The following is a 17,330-nucleotide window of genomic DNA, read 5'->3' as shown; positions in this document are numbered from 1 at the left end:
CTTTCGCCTTCTGCAGTGATTGTGAGGCCTCCCCAGCCACATGGAACTGTGAGTTTATTAAAGTTCTTTTTCTTTACAAATTACCCAGTCTTGGGTACGTCTTTATCAGCAGCATGAAAATGGACTAACACACGTCTTTTTTTTTTTTTTTTTTTTTTTTTCTGAGACAGGCTCTTGTTCTGTCTTCTGGGCTAGAGAGTAGTGGCACGATCACAGTTTGCTGCAGGCTCAACCTCATGGGCTCAAGTGATCCTCCCACTTCAGCATCCCAGGTAGCTGGTGTTGGGAACAGGCCCCCAGATCTATAAACAAAATCTCTGCAGCACTGTGACATGCTCGTGATGGCTATGACGCCCATGCTGAAGGTTGTTGGCTTCCCAGAATGAGGGCAACGAACACCTGGCCCACTCAGGGCGGAAAACCGCTTAAGGCGTTCCTGAACCACAAACAATAGCATGAGTGATCTGTGCCTTAAGGACATGTTCCTGCTGCAGATAACTAGCCAGAGCCCATCCCTTTGTTTCCCGTTTTAATCTATAATCTAAAGAAACAATGCTTATCACTGGCTTGCTGTCAATAAATATGTGGGTAAAACTCTGTTCATGGCTCTCAGCTCTGAAGGTTGTCAGCCCCCTGATTCCCACTCCACACTCTACATTTCTCTGTGTGTGTCTTTAATTCCTCTAGTGCCGCGGGATTAGGGTCTCCACATCCAAGCTGGTCTTGGCAGCTAGGACCACAGTTGCACACCACAAAGCCCAGCTGATTTTTGTATTTTCTTTGGTAGAGAGGGGGTTTCACCATGTTGCCCAGGCTGGTCTCGAACTTCTGAGCTGGTCTCGAATCCTGAACTTCTGACCACTTTGGCCTCCCAAAGTGCTGGGATTACAGGCATGAGCCACCACACCTGGCCTTCCTTTTGGTCTTCATGAGTATCTTAGCTATTCGTGGCCTTTTGCTCTTCCATGGAAATATTGGAGTCAGTTTATTGAATTTCCTGTTCAGATTCTTATGGAAACTACACTGAATCCACAGATCAACTTAGGGGAGATGAATGCTTTTCACACTGTGCCTTCCTTTTCACACACACAGGCAATCTCCATTTAGCTCAGTAGTCAATAATGCCCTCCCATAAAATTTTATCACTTTTTCCCATACAGGGCTTACACATCTCTGGTTATAGTTAGCCATAAGCACTTTTCCTGCTGTCATAAATGGTATCTTTCTTAAAGTTACATGTTCTGACTGAATGTTGCTGGTAAATGAAATGAACCTGGCTTTTGGTTGGTTTTATCAACCAGCAAACTTGCCAAAATGTATTGTTAATTACAATATGGTTTCAGCCTATTCCTGGATTTTCATTTAATCCAGAATAATGACCTCTGTCTTTTAATCAAATTATTGTATCCATTTTTATTTGTAGTGACTACTGACAGATTTATTCTGTCTTATGTGCTATCTCTGAGTCCTACTTTTTCTACTGGACTTTTAAAGAACTCACTTCCTTTTATGCTTTATTTGGAATTATTTCATTTTTTCCTTTTTAGTCTTCTTTTCTTCTGCCTGCTATTTTGACAATCATATGTTCTATATCTTTTCTTTTAGTGGCTACCCTAGAAATTTTCTGTGTCTCTCAACTAAAGTCAAAAATTGATCAGTATCTTTATCTTTACCCTCCTACGGAGCATTGCCCTAATTTACACGCACAGCTATGCAGTGATTTAGGGCTGGCCTACTTTCTACTACACACTAGACATTATGTTTCATACAGTCCCATTTGTTGACATGTATCCACAAATTTATCAATATCCTTTTTCACCAATCCTTTTGAAATTTCGAGGCTTCTGCTAGGATGATTTTCCTTCTGCCTAACGTACATGTTCAGAATTTCCACTAATGAGTCTTTTAATGATAAAAAACTGTTTTTGCTTGTGTAAAAATGTCTTGATTTTGTCCTTGTTCTTAAAGGATGCATTTGCTGATTCTAACACTCCTGGCTGCCGGTGACTCCCTCCTCGGATTTTTTCCAGCCACCGTCTCCTGGCTCCAGGCTTCACCACTACGAAGCAGGAGTTGCTCTAGCTGCTGAATCTCTGCGGGCAATTTGTCTTTTTCCCTTTTGGCTACTTTTGAGAATTTCTCTGTGTCTTTAGTGTTCTGCGGTTTCACAAGAATGTTTCTAGATGTGAATTTCTATTTGTTTATCCTGTTGAGATCTGTTGCAGTTAGTGTATCTGAGAACAGCATCTTTTAAACATCCTGTGGATGTTTCCATTTTCTTTCAAATACCGCCTCTTCTCTATAACCTCCATTATCTCCTTCTGAGACAAGAATTCCACCCTTGTTATCCACTTTCACCCTTTTCTCATGTTTCTTAATGTCTCTTAGGTTTTCATCAGATTTTCTTTAAGGCTTAAATTCTGGATAATTGCAGGGAGAGGTCTATCTTTCAGTTCCATACCTCTCTATTCAACTATGTTTAACTTACTTGTTATTCATTCACATTATTATTTGGCTCTTTTTCTAATTCTGATTGGCTGCTTCTTACCTTTTGAGCTTCTCATCGATTTACTTCAGTGTATTAGGAACACTTATCTTCTATTCTGTGTTGAGCTTTCACATCTGCGTCTACTGTATTTTTTTTGCTGGTTCTGACTCATTGTGCCTTATTTCCTTGTATGTTTTATGACTGGACTCTGAGCTTCTCATTTTCCTTAAATGTCACGTCTAGAAATTCGGAGCAGCCTGGATTGAAGGTGAATTTCTCCAGAGAGATGTCTGTTTGCCTGTGCCCAGCGCCTGCGGGTGCTACAGTAACTTCTGGAAGGTCTATTGCCTGGAGACTGGACACTTCCTGAACTCATCTTGGGTCCACATGGAATTAACTTATTCTCCTGAGTCTTATACTACACAGGTAGGGAGGTTTCCAGCACAAAGGCTGTCAATTTCTAGGCAACATCTCTCCCCCTCCACCAAGCACCAGATTGAGGGAGGCATGTGTTCAGCCTTCCCTCTCTGTGCAGTGGACTTATGTCTCAGTCACGGTTTTAGTGTGAGCCATCTGTAGCTACAGCATTCAGAGGTGTCTCCTATTGGATCTCCTGCCCACCCCCCCACCTCCAGTTCCATGAAGTTATCAACAATAAAACTCAAGGTCTCCAGGCGTAGGAAACCCTTGGGGCAAAAGCCAGCTTTGCGCCCAGGGTCCCAGGGTCTCCAGTTTCACTGTTTTTAGGCTCAATGTATTCTGTACTTTCCTGCCAGCTCAGTGGTGCACATTTGAAAATGAGACATAAATGCATACATATTGTATCCGACATACTAATGGCTTCAGTTATGAGGGTCATTCCGGTTCTGGAACTGCCCTGGAGTCAGAAACGGCAAAGCAGCAAAGGAGTGAGTGGCAGACAAGAGCAGGCAACGATTCCACCTGCAAGACAGAAAGTGAACCGCGAGGGAGCAGCAACAGACATCTCTCCACCTCTGCTGGCAGAGAGGGTGAAATTACAGCCTTGGAGCCTGCAGAAGAGAGTGGCCATGAGAAGCAAAGCCATCCGCCTACGGAGATCTTGCAGCCCGTGTCTGGCAGCACCAGGCTCTAGAGGGCGGGGTGAGGCAGAGCCAGAAGCAAACGATACCTGGACCACCTCCCAGGCCCAGCACATCATCCCACTGGGGACCAGAGTGCACCAGACAGACCCTGGGCACCCGAACACTAGGCCCGGGAGACAGGGGACAGGGAAAGGGGTGGTCTTGAGGTCTAGAGGCTGAGGATGGGGGCATGTTAAGTGAAAGTCCAAGTGGCTGAGTGTAGGTGCTCAGCCTAGGAGATCAAAAGATGGTGCTTTTTTTTTCTGGAGACATTAGAAAGCAAAGATTTACTTTATCTTTACCTCAACATATGCTAAAAAGACATGGGATAAACTCGACATCCATTCTCAATTTTTAAAAACCTGAAGTAAGACTAGCTAGAGATAGATATAAGCCCCAAATCAAATGCAGAAACATGAAGAGCTTTCCAAGGAAAGTCAGGAAAAAGACAAAATTGCCCATTAGCAAAGAATTTTGCTCCAGAAATGATCTAGAACATTGTTCTAGAAATGCTGGCCAACAAAAGTTAAGAAAATGAACCAAGAGGTGCAAATACTGGAAAGGAAAAGGAAAATTCATTGTATATTATATAAGTTCAACTTAAAAGAAAAACTACAAAAATCAACAGACTAACCAACAGACACAATAGGAGAATTTAATGAGGTAGTCAATTACAAAAGCAACATAAAAATCAAGTTTTCCTATATAAAAAATTAACCACTTAAAAATATAATATTAAAGAGTCCATTTACAATAACAACAATAAAAAACAGAAATAACTGTAATAAAAATGGAGAGTAGAATTTCTCAACCGGGGCAATTTTGCCCCCCAGGGGACATCTGGTAATGTCTGGGGACATTTTTGGTTGTCACAACTGGGAGCATCTGTGGGGAGACCAGCTATGCCAGTAAATGCCTGAGGATGCACATGGCCGACGCCCCATGACAAAGAATGACCCAAATGTCAACCGGGTGAAGATGTGAAATTCAGTATCATTCGAGATGTAAGTGGCACTTCACCTAACATGACTGATATCCCTGATTGATGACTGAGAGTTCCATGTGATCTGTGCTGAACGTGGCTACAATTTAATCAGCAGCATCAAATCAGGCATATAAGGGACTGGCACCAGGGGATGGAGACCCTAGTCCATGTTTCTGTGCATCTTCTACTTGCAGAGGCCTGATCAGATAAGGAAGCAATGAGTATGGGGCCCCAGATGTGGAGAACAATGAACAGTTGTTCTGAGGGCACAATGACCTACACAGGCACAATGACCTCCTTCCGCAGTGGCCCCCGCAGTTCTACCTCATCCCCAATGTAGCCCCCTCCAGCACAATGCTATAAAACTTCCCTCCAGCCCCTGCCTCTCTGCAGACAGCCCCTTCTCTGCTGTGCTGCCTGTTGCAATATTGTAACATACTTTCATACCTTCTCTAATAAATCTGCCTCTCTTTACCTACAACTGTCTTGGTAAATTCCTTTACTGCCTGCACCATTGGCCCCAGCTAGTCGATATCTGTGACACTGCTGAGGTAGAATAGGGTCTGGGGGCAGGGAACCTAAGCACTTCCTAGAACTAAATCAAACAGAAAAACCCTGCTCTTTTTTTTTTTTTTTTTTTTTGAGACAGAGTCTCGCTCTGTTGCTCAGGCTGGAGTGCAGTGGCGCAATCTCGGCTCACTGCAAGCTCTGCCTCCTGGGTTCATGCCATTCTCCTGCCTCAGCCTCCCGAGTAGCTGGGACTACAGGTGCCCACCACCACGCCCAGCTAATTTTTTGTATTTTTAGTAGAGATGGGGTTTCACCGTGTTAGCCAGGATGGTCTCGATCTCCTGACATCGTGATCCGCCCGCCTCGGCCTCCCAAAGTGCTGGGATTACAGGCGTGAGCCACCACGCCCGGCCCAAAACCCCAGCTTTCTAAGACCAAGTAAATAACTTTGTAACTACTTCAGACAGGAAACACCCTTTTTATTTGCATAGTGTGTACACCAAGTAAATAACTTTGTAACTCCACTTCAGCCTCTTCATTTACATGGGGCTCACACCAAGTAACCGATGGGAAGCCTCTAGAGGATATTTAAACCCCGGGACATTGTGTAACCGCGCCCTGAGCCCCTGCCGGGGCTGCTCCCACCCTGTGGAGGGGGCTTTCATTTTCAATCACTCTCTCCTTTGGTTGCTTCATTCTTTTTTGGCTTTCTTTGTGCTTTTTGTCCCATTCTTTGTTCAAAATGTCAAAAACCTGGACACCCTCCACCGGTAACACTCCCATGATCAGGACCCAAGGCTACACACAGCGGAGGTGCTTAACGCACATCCCAGGAGTGGTCAGGCACCCGACTCACCGACTCCTCGACCACGGGGTGAACCAGCGCAGCTCGCGGTAGTTGCCTTCATTGGCCAAGGCCATCTTGGGTCTGATGAGCAGGATCTTCCTGCAGACAGGGGAACAGGGCTGTGCACACCGGGCTCCTGAGATGAACGTGCCACTGGCGGTGGTCAGTGCCACCAAGTGACGAGGTGATGCCATGCAGAGTCAGCTTGAGAATGGGGCCCCGAGCAAATCTCTTTCCTTCTCTGGGCTTCCGCTTTCTATGACTCGGGTCCCCATGGCTGCATCCATTCGTGACCGTCAACAATGAAGCAGCTAAGCCCCAGAAGGTGTGCGCCTCCCCAGCAGCTGGTGACCAGGCGCTCCAAGGGAACTTGCTCACCTGGACTGGCTTCCAGGCCACAAGGACCTGTGTCCCCACACCCCCACCCTCTGCGTCTCTCTCCTTCTGATACCTGATGATGCCTGTCTCGGTGGTGGCTGAGACCCAGAAAAGCAAAGGCACCCGGATCACCTGCCTGGTGCATCGGCCCTCACTAAGCCCGGGCACTTCCAGAAGCAGCCTCCCAGCAACGGGTCCCCAGGGCACCAGCACGGGTCCTGGCAGCCCTCGGCTGAGAGCGAGGGAGAGGCCCCAGTCACCCTCCCGGGGTGGGGGCAGGGGGCCTACCTGTTGAGGAATATCACTCTGCAGTTGTAGCGGACGTTTCGGTGCATTACAGGCCTGCAGGAGAGAGGGGAGGTACATGCGTGTCTGCCCGGTTATGAAACACACAGCACATGGAGGCAGCGGCTGCAGCTCTGGAATCATGCATTTTACTTTACTACGAAGCTTCCTCCGATCCCTTCGGAGAACTGCAAGGCTCTTCTGTGGCACCCTCAAATCAAAGCTAAAAGGAGCCAAGATGGTTCTGCCACCCAGGCAGCACCGACTCTAAGCCTAGAGGAGCTTCTTCTCAATGAAGGGCAAATTCATTCCACCACAGGGTTCTTCCCTCTCCTCCTGGAATGTTCCAGCCTCTGTTGCCTCCTCCCCTTCCCCTTCCAAATTGCCTTATGCTAACCTGAGGCATCCACTTTTCAGCACCTGTTCGCCCTGAGCTCATTTCCACCCACCACCTGGGACAGGTGGAACCCCTCCATTTGCTGCTCTGGGCTGGCCCTTTCTCGGGACTGGGTCTTGGCTTCACGCTCCCATCACCTCGCCAACACCCTATCATCTCCCCCTGCAGATAAGGGGACCATAGCAGGAGAGGGCGGCCTGGCTGGGGGCACTCGAGTGGGGACCAGAGTGACCCGACAGGAGGCTTGGGCCAGATCAGGGCAGCACAAGGGGAAGATGACCCTCATAGGGGCGCTGAGAGGACACAGTGTCGAAGAAAAGCACAGGCGCCTGCCAGAGGTGTGATCCGACAGCAAAAGTGTTTCAGGGGAAGAAAAACCAAATGTGGATGGTGTGGAGTTCCGATTCCAGCCTTGCCACTGGCTAAGTAACCGGTGTGAACCCAAAAGTATCTGAGACAGGTCTCAGTCCATTTAGAACATTTATTTTGCCCAGGTGAAGGATGCACTCCTGACACAGCCCGAGGGGGTCCTAACTACATGTGCCTGCGGTGGTCAGGGCACAGCCTGCTTGTACACATTTCAGGGAGACAGAAGACGTCACTCAATACATACAAGATGGGCACTGCTCGAACTGGAAAGGCAGGACCAACTCGAGGGGGCCAGGGACGGGCTTCCAGGCCATAGGTGGATTTAAACAGTTCTGACTGGCAATTGGTTGAAAGAGTTATTATCAATAGAAAGGAATGTCTGGGTTATGATAGCGGGTTGTGGAGACCAAAGTTTTATGATGTAAATGAAACCTCCAAGTAGCAGGCTTCAGAGAGAACAGACTGTAAATGTTTCTTATGAGACTTAAGGTCTGTGTTGATGCTCATGCTGGTCAGCTTTTCCAAAAGGGAGGAGGGTAAATGAGGCCTGTCCGACCCCCGATCACCCCCCACTCCCAGTCATGGCCTGAACCGGTCTTTCAGGTTAACCTTGGAGGGCCCCTCTGAGAGAAGCGGTTCATTCAAAAGGTTGGGAGGGCCTTAGAATTTTATTTCTGGTTGACATCAGCCTTGATTCTTCCTCCCAAAAATGGGGATGAAAGGGCAAGATGCATGCAGGGGCACCACTGCCTGCCCCGGTCCTGGCTGCGGCCACCACAAGCGACTCACTCCATCATGGCTTCTATTCCTCTCCGATGTGTTCTGGATTCAGGTCCCCACCAAATCTCATGTCCTACTGTAATCCCCAGCATTGGAGGTGGGGCCTGGTGGGGGCAGAGTTCTTATGAATGGGTTGGCACTGTCCCCTCCGTGCTGTTCTCCTGACAGTGAGTGAGTGGGTTCTCATGAGATCTGGTTGTTTTAAGAGTGTGTAGCGACTGGGTGCTGTGGCTCATGCCTGTAATCCCAGCACTTTGGGAGGCTGAGGCAGGCGGATCACAAGGTCAGGAGTTCAAGACCAGCTTGACCAATACGATGAAACCCCATCTCTACTAAAAATACAAAAATTAGCTGGGTGTGGTGGTGCATGCCTGTAGTCCCAGCTACTTGGGAGGCTGAGGCAGGAGAATCGCTTGAACCCGGGCGGCAGAGGTTGCAGTGAGCCGAGATCGCACCGCTGCACTCCAGCCTGTGCGACAGAGTGAGACTCTGTCTCAAAAAGAAATAAATAAAAATAAATAAAAAAGTGTGTAGCACCTTGCCCCTCTCTCTCTTTCTCCTGTTCTTGCCATGGAAGATGCCTGACGAACACAAACTTGTTCTCACTTCGACAAAGTGTGCCCAGAGTGTGAGAGAAATAGATGTTTTAAATAAAATACGGGCCCTCCGTGAATATCTGATCTCTAAGTGGAGTAAGCCACTAGAACAAACTCAGAAACAAACTAAAGCAGATCAGGGCGGCGCTTTCACTACGTGACCATTTTACCACTGAACACATAAAACAAAGTCACACACCAAACAACGCACCAGGAAAAGGATTTTTACCTTACGTGGGAATGGACTGACATGTTTCGCATATAAAGGACTCAAAATAAAAGAGACAAAAACAGTTGTAGGCAAAAAACCAGGTAACTATCGAAGAGTGTTATAAATCACCAACAAACAAAAAAAAGTTCAACTCAGTAAGTGAGCAAAGCAAATAAATAAGACAGTCGTTTTTAAAAAACTATTCACCACTCTGTTTCTTTATTTTGCTTATAAAGGCAAACCCTTGTGGAGCAGAACTAAGGATGGTGCACCACCAACCACAGAGGGCGGGGACCCAACTCAGCACCCTCTTCCTGGAGGACCGTTTGAAGAAACGATGCAGGATGGAAGTTATCAATGACATTATGATAAAACTCTTGTTTTGTTCAATGGAGCCTCCAATCCAGAAAAATGCTAGATTTCAAAAGAAAAAATACCTTCAAATATGATGGTTACAAATTTAAGTGTAAAAAGTAGAAAAATGAAAAGAGGATGATAAATTCAAAGTCAGCAGGGGAAAAGTTTGAGCAAAAATGAACCAACAAAAGGCAAAACCCAAAAAGAACCAGCCTGGGCAACATAGCGAGACCCTGTCTCTATGAAAAATAAAAAATAAAATTAGCCAGGTGTACTGGTGTGCACCTGTAGTCCCGGGTACTCAGGAGGCTGAGATGGACGGATCACTCAAGCCCAGGAGGTCGAGGCTGCAGTGAGCCAGGATGGCACCATGGCACTCCAGCCCGGACAACAGAGTGAGAATCTGTCTCAAACAAACAAAAACAAAAACAAACAAAAAAAAGAAAACCTAATGAATAGAAAACTTGGTGAAGTGACTAGAGTAAGTCCTTGTGGTCGTCTGACTCTCAGCCCCTCAAAGATGTCCCCATCCTAACTGCTGGAGCCTGTGACTGTGTTATGTTACCTGAGGCGCTGCAGGGGTGATGAGGTGACAGGCCTTGAGATGGGAGATGATTCTGGACAATCTGGGCCAGCCAGCATAATGGCAAGGTTCCCCATAAGAGGGAGGGTCAGAGGAGGACTGCTACAACAGACGTGGGGGTCGGGGTGACATCACAGCTGGGAGGGGCCACAGGCCAGGGAAGCTAGAGAAGGCAGGGACGCAGATCCTCCTGGAGTGTCTCCGGAAGGAACCAGGCTTGCTGCTGACCCCTGACCCCTTGACCTCTGACCTTCAGAACCATTAGATAAAAGACTGGTGTTGCTTGTGTGTTTTGTGTCCATGGAAATTCATCAGAGCGGCAAAAGGAAACTAAGAGAGTCCACAGGACCAATTAGCATCATCCGTGTGAACAGGGCACTAAAATTCCCATCCATGTGCTGCTTAGAAGAGGCCCCAGTCCACAAATGTCACGGTGAGGGTCGCACGCGAGTGGCAGGAGAATATGTGCCAGGCAGATGCCAAGGAAGAAGCGAGCCAAGGTGCCACGTCCATGCCGGATGAGGCGGGGCTGAAGGAGACGTAAAGGACTCGATGCGAGGTTCAGTGACAGGGGATAGCAATGCAGAGCGCGGCAGACACCAGCAGAACATGTGCAGAGGCCTCCATAGGGGACGGCTATGCAGAGTGCGGCAGACACCAGCAGAACATGTGCAGAGGCCTCCATGGGGACAGCTATGCAGAGTGTGGCACAGACACCAGCAGAGCGTGTGCAGAGGCCTCCATAGGGGACAGCTATGCAGAGTGCGGCACAGACACCAGCAGAGCGCACGCAGAGGCCTCCATAGGGGACCACCTATGAAGAGTGCAGCGCAGACTCCAGCACAGCATCCTCCATAGGGAGCCGGCTATTCAAAGCAGGGCTCAGATACCAGCACAGCACGTGCAGAGGCCTCCATAGGGGACCGGCTATGCAGGGACAGCACAGACACCAGCACAGCACACACAGAGGCCTCCATAGGGATGGCTAAGCAGGGACAGCACAGACACCAGCACAGCGTGAGCAGAGGCCTCCATAGGGGACTGGCTATACAGGGACAGCACAGACGCCAGCACAGCGCACACAGAGGCCTCCATAGGGACCGGCTATGCAGGGCACAGCACAGCACATGCAGAGGCCTCCATAGGGGCGGCTATGCAGGGACCGCACAGACACCAGCACAGCACACACAAAGGCCTCCACAGGGACTGGCTATGCAGGGTACAGCACAGACACCAGCACAGCGTGTGCAGAGGCCTCCATAGGGACTGGCTATGCAGGGTACAGCACAGACACCAGCACAGCACGTGCAGAGGCCTCCATAGGGGCCAGCTATGCAGGGTACAGCACAGACACCAGCACAGAGCATGCAGAGGCCTCCATAGGGACTGGCTATGCAGGGTACAGCACAGACACCAGCACAGCGTGTGCAGAGGCCTCCATAGGGACCGGCGATGCAGGGTACAGCACAGACACCAGCATGGAGCATGCAGAGGCCTTCCTTGTGGAGCTACACATATGCAGCCTAGGACATGGGAACCGTGTGGCAACATGTGGACATGGAACGAGCCCCAGGGCTCCCTGTGATGTGAGTCAAGCTCTCTGCACGGGGTGGGGTGAATGCTGCATTCCCCTTTGTGCAGAGTCTGCTGATGTGTGCACAGGACTTTCTGGAAGAACTGACACATCCTGCTTTCAGGAGCTCCCTCCTTGCAGGGGAAATGAGGTGGCTTACGGGGCTGAGATAGGAACAAAACCCACTTTTCAAGCATAAGGCCTTTCGTATCCCTGGACACATGGATGTTCCACACCCTGGATGGAGGCCGGTTGGGTGGGTCACGCCCTTGAGCTTGCCTTTGTCCCAGGTTTACCCTTCCACACTCACACTGGCACTTACATCCCCACGTCGCAGATGATGTCCTGAGTGACGGGAGACTCCAGAAGGGCCGCTAGGACTTCAAACGAGTGCAAGAGGGTGTCCGACTCGTAATAATGATCCCAACATCCGTAGCCGCTGCAGAGACAGTGAGAAGGTGAGCTCCAGAAACAACTCAGGTGAGCGGGGAGGGGCAGGGCCTGTGGGCCAGTCCAGTCTGAACGTGTCTGGGGGCCGGGGCTCAGGTGTTTTCTCAAAGCCTTCCAGGTGATTCCAATGAGCAGCCAGCATAAGACCCACTGCCGCAGCCAGATGTGCCGTACTGAAAGCGAAGAGCACGGCCCCTGCTCCTCTCTCTGAGTTTTAAGTTACTACAAAAACTCTCTCTCTATCAGGAAGTGCCCGCCCTTGGGTTTCCTTGTAACTGTTAATGTGGCCCAAATGACACTGATCTACAAGAGAAGAACCTCAAAGAAACAAAGCTGGACCCACAGAAATCCATTCTTTGGCAAAGAAGATCACTAATAACCATTCAGAAAAACCACCCACAAAGCTGCCCCTGTGTTTCTTGCTACAGATGCTTGTAGTCTGCTGAATGATGAACCCCAAAAAGGTCCGTCCACACCCCACCTTAGAAACCTGCGAAGGTGACCTTATTTTAGAAGAAGAGTCTGCTGATGTAACTAAATTAAGTATCCCAAGATGAGATCACCCTGGCTTTTGCAGGGGGGCCTAAATCCAATGACAAGTGTCCTTGTAAGAGAAAGGAGAGGAGAGACAGGGAGAACAGGAGGCAACATGAGGACGGAGGCAGAGATGGGAGCAATGAGGCCACAAGACAAGGAGCACCTGGAACCACCAGGAGCTGGGAAAGGCACGAGGGACCCTCCCCAAGAGCCTTCGGAGGGAGCCAGACCCTGCTGCCATCCTGATTTTGGACTTCCGGCTTCCTGAACTGTGAGAGAATACATTTCTGTTGCTTTAAGACTCTAGTTTGTTTCTATCTGTTTCGGCAACCACAGGAATTAATTCAATAATCTGTGGTGTCATTAAATGCGAAGGCTGGGTTTCTTAGTATTGGGGTTCCCATAATAAAATATAGAGTACCTGTAGAACACTTATAACTCTTCAAGAAGTTCTCCTTTCTACTACACATCAGCCTGGAAGGCACACTTCAAATGCCCAGCAAACCTCGCACACACCTGCATAAACCCCAAAACCAGCAATTGTGACTTTCAGTATCTGGGAAAGCATTGCTCTCTGCCTTGGCTCTGCTAAGAGGAAAAGCCCAGTTCTCAGATAGAAAAGGCATCCAGGAGATGTCCCAGTAGGGAATGGAGTTCTGAGATGTCCTTTCTCCTCCAACGGATCCGTTTCGTGGGTTTTCATGCCCTGTTGGCGTCCTGGCCCACATGTGAAACCAAATAACATTATAACACCACACGTCCCGCTGCATGGCATCCAGCGACCAGCGGCCTCTCACCCCTCCGGCGAGTCAGCAGCAGGAGCTGGTCCTGGGGCCATTTGGGTGGTAGCCTTCCCTTTCCAAAGCTTCCAGCACCAGCTCAAAGGAAACCGCTGACTTTTCTAGGTGAGAGGGTCTCTGGTCCATGAGTCAGCCTGCTCTAGGGCCACTGGGCCCTCCCTGTGTATCAGGTGCTGGACCTCTAACCAGTAAGAACAAGAGGCGGTGTGCTCAGTGAAGTGATGTCCCTCCTCTCCTACCTCGGTTTCCTCTCTGTAAGTTGTTGGAATATTTCATAGGAGCCTGCTCAGCAGGTTGTAAGCTACGTGGAGACCTGCTCAGCTGGGCCCCTGTCCCTGCTGGATGCAAATATTCCATCCCAGGGGCCTTTAGTTAGACATCCTCCCACTTTTAAAATGAAACAGGTCCAAATTTGGAGGAAAGAGAGAGGTGGATGTAACATTTATAGAAGAGAGAGACTAGGACGAAGAAAGAAAAGAAGACGTAAACTCTAAGCATCTGGGCAACATCAGGCCAGGGGGACTGGGCTGTCACCACTGCAGCTCCTCCAGGGCAAGCAGCAGACAGGACACGAGGATCAGGCCCCCGGACCAGCCCAGGAGAGGTCAGGCTCACGAGACGATCAGGCCTTGAGTCCAGCCCAGGAGAAGATCCGGCCATGGGGCCAGGAGAGGGTCGAAGCTTTGTGATATCAGACAGCCCAGAACCCTAGATCCCTTGGCACTTAGGTGAAGAATTTCTTAAAGAATCAATCAAATGAAGACAAATTAAAGAACAAAGTAAACATTCTTGGATATTATGGGAGAAACAGCCCTATTTGAAGGTGGTATTCTAAGGAGAGAAATCAACCTAATGAAGGCAAGAAACTTGGAAGGACTTAGAGAAAGATGCCTCCGGACTCACACAAAACCTCCTAAGAGAAGACAGTTCCTGCTTACTCTAAGTCCAGAAGCAAGAACACACACTAAGGCAGGGAACAAAGACTGAAGAGGAACTTCCAGATTCCACAACGGGTCAGAGGCCTAAAGACCAACGGGAAACTAGCAGAGCACAGATGGCAGCTGACATCCAAAATGAGAAAGGACTATTGCTTACAAGAGACTTACAATGTGGCTACTCATTGTTTTTTTTTGTTTTTGTTTTTTTGTTTTTTTGTTTTTTTTTTTGAAGGGACAAGAAGGGAAATAAGCAATCAGTTTTCCTGATTTTTACAAAAAGGCATATAAGAAACGATAACCTATGCTTGCTTGTGGAAAGATTCTGAGATCACGGAATGAAAACCTGGGAATATGTCTTGGTCCTTCAGGCTGCTATAACAAAACATCTTGGACTGGGTAATTAATAAACAGCAGAAATGTATTGCTCACAGTTCTGGAGGCTGGGAAGCCCACGATCAAGGTGCTGGCAGATTTGGTATCTGGTGAGGACTGGTTGTCTCCTTCTCTGTGTCCTCACATGGTAGAAGGGGCCAACAAGCTCCTTTGGGCCTCTCTTGTAAGAGCACTAATCCCATTCATGAAGGCTCCACTCTCATGCCCTCATGACCCAATCACTGCCAAAGGCCTCATCTCTTAATTCCATCATCTGGGGGTTAGGTTTCAACATATGAATTTTGTGGGGACGCAAACATTCAGACCACAGCAAAAGGGCAGTGGTAACACAGAAGCAGCCCAACTTTGAAATTGGCCTTCATCTGGTAAAAGTCAGTTCTTTTAATTACTCAACATGGGAATCTAGACTTATTCAGCCTCCCTGGGCCTGCCCTTGCTCAGGTGTTCAATGGCATTAACCAGGCCCAACAGCGGGTGTGGCATGTCCACAGCTCTCAGGACTGTCCCTGCTCCTTCCTTGCCTTCTCAGCTGGGGAAAACTGATGCTGGTATCGCTAGCTGACGACCCCAGGGTGTCTGTGTCTGTTCTCACCATATTTCCAGCTCTGGTCCAAGCCTGTATCTTGCTCCTCTGTTTTTGGCAATTTCAATACCTATAAGTACAGAGAGAAAAAGAAAATGGAGCAATTTCAGCACCTATACACTCAAAGACAGATGAAACAACCTGCTGCAGTAGGTAGGATAAAAACAAAAAACAAACAACAAACAAAAATGCTCTGTGCCTTCCCAGACGGGATGCAGTCAGGCTTCCTGTTGACAGCCTGGCAGCAGAGGGCAGCATACACCTGTATACACCTGTATACACATGAGAACGCCTGCACCTGCTTATACTTGCATATACCTGCTTATATCTGCAGGAAATGAGAAACAGGGAGGGCTTGCAGGTCTGACCCTTAGCACCATGGAGGAGGCGGAGGAAGAGGAAGAAGTCAGACCCTGGTAGTTTATTAACAAGGAAATGCCCAACACCATCTAGAGGAAAAAGGACTTGGAGGATTACGATCCAGCAGTGGTGCCACTGTCAGGCACCATCGGCTTACTGGTCTTGGGCAGCAGCTTCCAACAAGCACCTAGGGAGGAGAGGCTGGCAGAGTGGAAACTTAGTTTTGGCCACCAAGCCTTCTTCAGTCCAACTAGATTTGCTCTGAGCAAATGAGGGGAAAGCAGGTTGATATTTAAAAAATAAAAATAAAAAACCACTGGCTGCGGTGGCTCATGCCTGGAATCCCAGCACTTTGGGAGGCCAAGGCAGGTGGATCACTTGAGGTCAGGAGTTCGAGGCCAGCCTGGCCAACATGGTGAAACCTCGTCTCTACTAAAAATACAGAAATTGGCCATGGATGGTGGCAGACGCCTGTAATCCCAGCTACTCAGGAGGCTGAGGCAGGAGAATCGCTTGAGCCCAGGAGGCAGAGACTGCAGTGAGCCAAGATGGCACCACTGCACTCCAGCCAGGGCAACAGAGTGACAGTCCATGTCAAATAATAATAATCATAATAATAATCCAGGGCACATACTGATTAGATGCCATCTCTTGAAACATTCTGTTTCTGTTGTTCCTGGCAAAGGCTCTTGCAGTCAGCAGACCAGTGCAAGACAAGCTGCAACCTGACTACACCTGCAGGCTTGCCCATTTAGGTGCAGGTGTAATAGTTTAACTTTTCATCCTCCACGGTGCGTCCATATGAACGAAAATTAGATGGTGACCTTTCAACAACCACACCCTATCTTCGAGGCCACCACGCCCGGCTGATTTTTGTATTTTTAGTAGAGACGGTGTTTCACCATGTTGGCCAGGCTGGTCTTGAACTCCTGACCTCAGGTGACTTCCACCCCCTCCGGCCCCCCCAAAATGCTGGGATGACAGGCGTCTTTTTCTACTTCCCTTTCTGGGACGCCTTCTCCCACCAGGAAGGCCCACGGGGCAGAGATTGATGAATCTCTGGTCTCTGCACACCATCCCCGCCAGTGGGCAGCCATTCTGTTCAACTTAGATATCTCCGAGAATGCGCAGCTCGGTCCCAGCCACGGGACCCCAGAGATATCAGAACACGGGTCCATCCCCAGGCCTCCCGCCTAAACCGCCAGACTTTTCTTAACCGTGCCTTGTATATCGCTCGTCCCCGGGAACTATAAACACTCACTTCCCGACGAGGACCTGAGCACGTACCACTGGCGGGGTCATTGCCCATTATCTCACCTGATCCCATGCCCAGGGCCGCGAGTTTCCCAGGGCAAGGCTGTGAGCACGCCACGGGCAAGCCTGGGCCCAGCCACGGTGCCCGTGCGCCACCCCAAACCGGTGCCCCCGCCGCCCCAGACTCACTCTTTAAAATTCTTTGCAAATTGCCCTCGAAGTCCAGGGCCCACTGGTTGAGTGCGCAGGTGGCCACGGTCACCTTCCGGCCCATCCTGGCCGCAGTCGCTTGGGCAGGAGGCCAGCGGGGGACAGCAAGACCAGGGTCCCAGCGAGGTAGGCGGCTGGGACGCCGGACCTTCCGGGTTGCCCGGCCCCGCCCCCTCCCCGCCCATCCGTTGAGGCTCCGGCCAAGGAGAACTGCGGCGTCAGGCCCTGCCTACGGATCGCCCCGCCCCGTCTGAGGAGCTCACGACCGCGCCTGCGCAGCGAGGTGGCCTCGGCGTTCACGGCACCGCGAAGGGCCCCGCCCCCACCCCGGCTCCACCCACGT

The 17,330-nt window shown here is 49.5% G+C and overlaps 1 protein-coding gene across 27 annotated transcripts in view; it reads right to left on the bottom strand.

Moving 5' to 3' along the window:
• Positions 1 to 17,272, bottom strand: part of NADSYN1 (NAD synthetase 1) — a 95,560-nt gene extending 78,288 nt beyond the window's left edge. For 19 of the 27 annotated variants that reach the window (XR_010147602.1, XR_010147598.1, XR_010147594.1 and 16 more), the window contains exons 1-5: positions 16,967 to 17,239; positions 15,173 to 15,233; positions 11,785 to 11,901; positions 6,600 to 6,653; positions 5,943 to 6,032 (exon numbers count right to left, since the gene is read on the bottom strand). Coding sequence is in view for 6 of the 27 variants with exons in the window: in XM_063784247.1 (XP_063640317.1) it covers positions 5,943 to 6,032; positions 6,600 to 6,653; positions 11,785 to 11,901; positions 15,173 to 15,233; positions 16,967 to 17,051 (407 nt within the window). In the remaining 21 variants the exon portion in view is untranslated. Of the gene's footprint in view, positions 1 to 3,322; positions 3,348 to 5,942; positions 6,053 to 6,599; positions 6,654 to 11,784; positions 11,902 to 15,172; positions 15,234 to 16,966 lie in introns of those variants that run through there. The other 8 variants (XR_010147606.1, XR_010147605.1, XM_063784249.1 and 5 more) reach the window with 6 other exon arrangements.
• Positions 17,273 to 17,330: the final 58 nt, after the last annotated feature.

This window comes from Pan troglodytes, chromosome 9 (genome assembly GCF_028858775.2).
Source record: "Pan troglodytes isolate AG18354 chromosome 9, NHGRI_mPanTro3-v2.0_pri, whole genome shotgun sequence".
NCBI classification, from domain to species: Eukaryota; Metazoa; Chordata; class Mammalia; order Primates; family Hominidae; genus Pan; species Pan troglodytes.
This window is presented reverse-complemented; position numbering and strand designations above follow the sequence as displayed.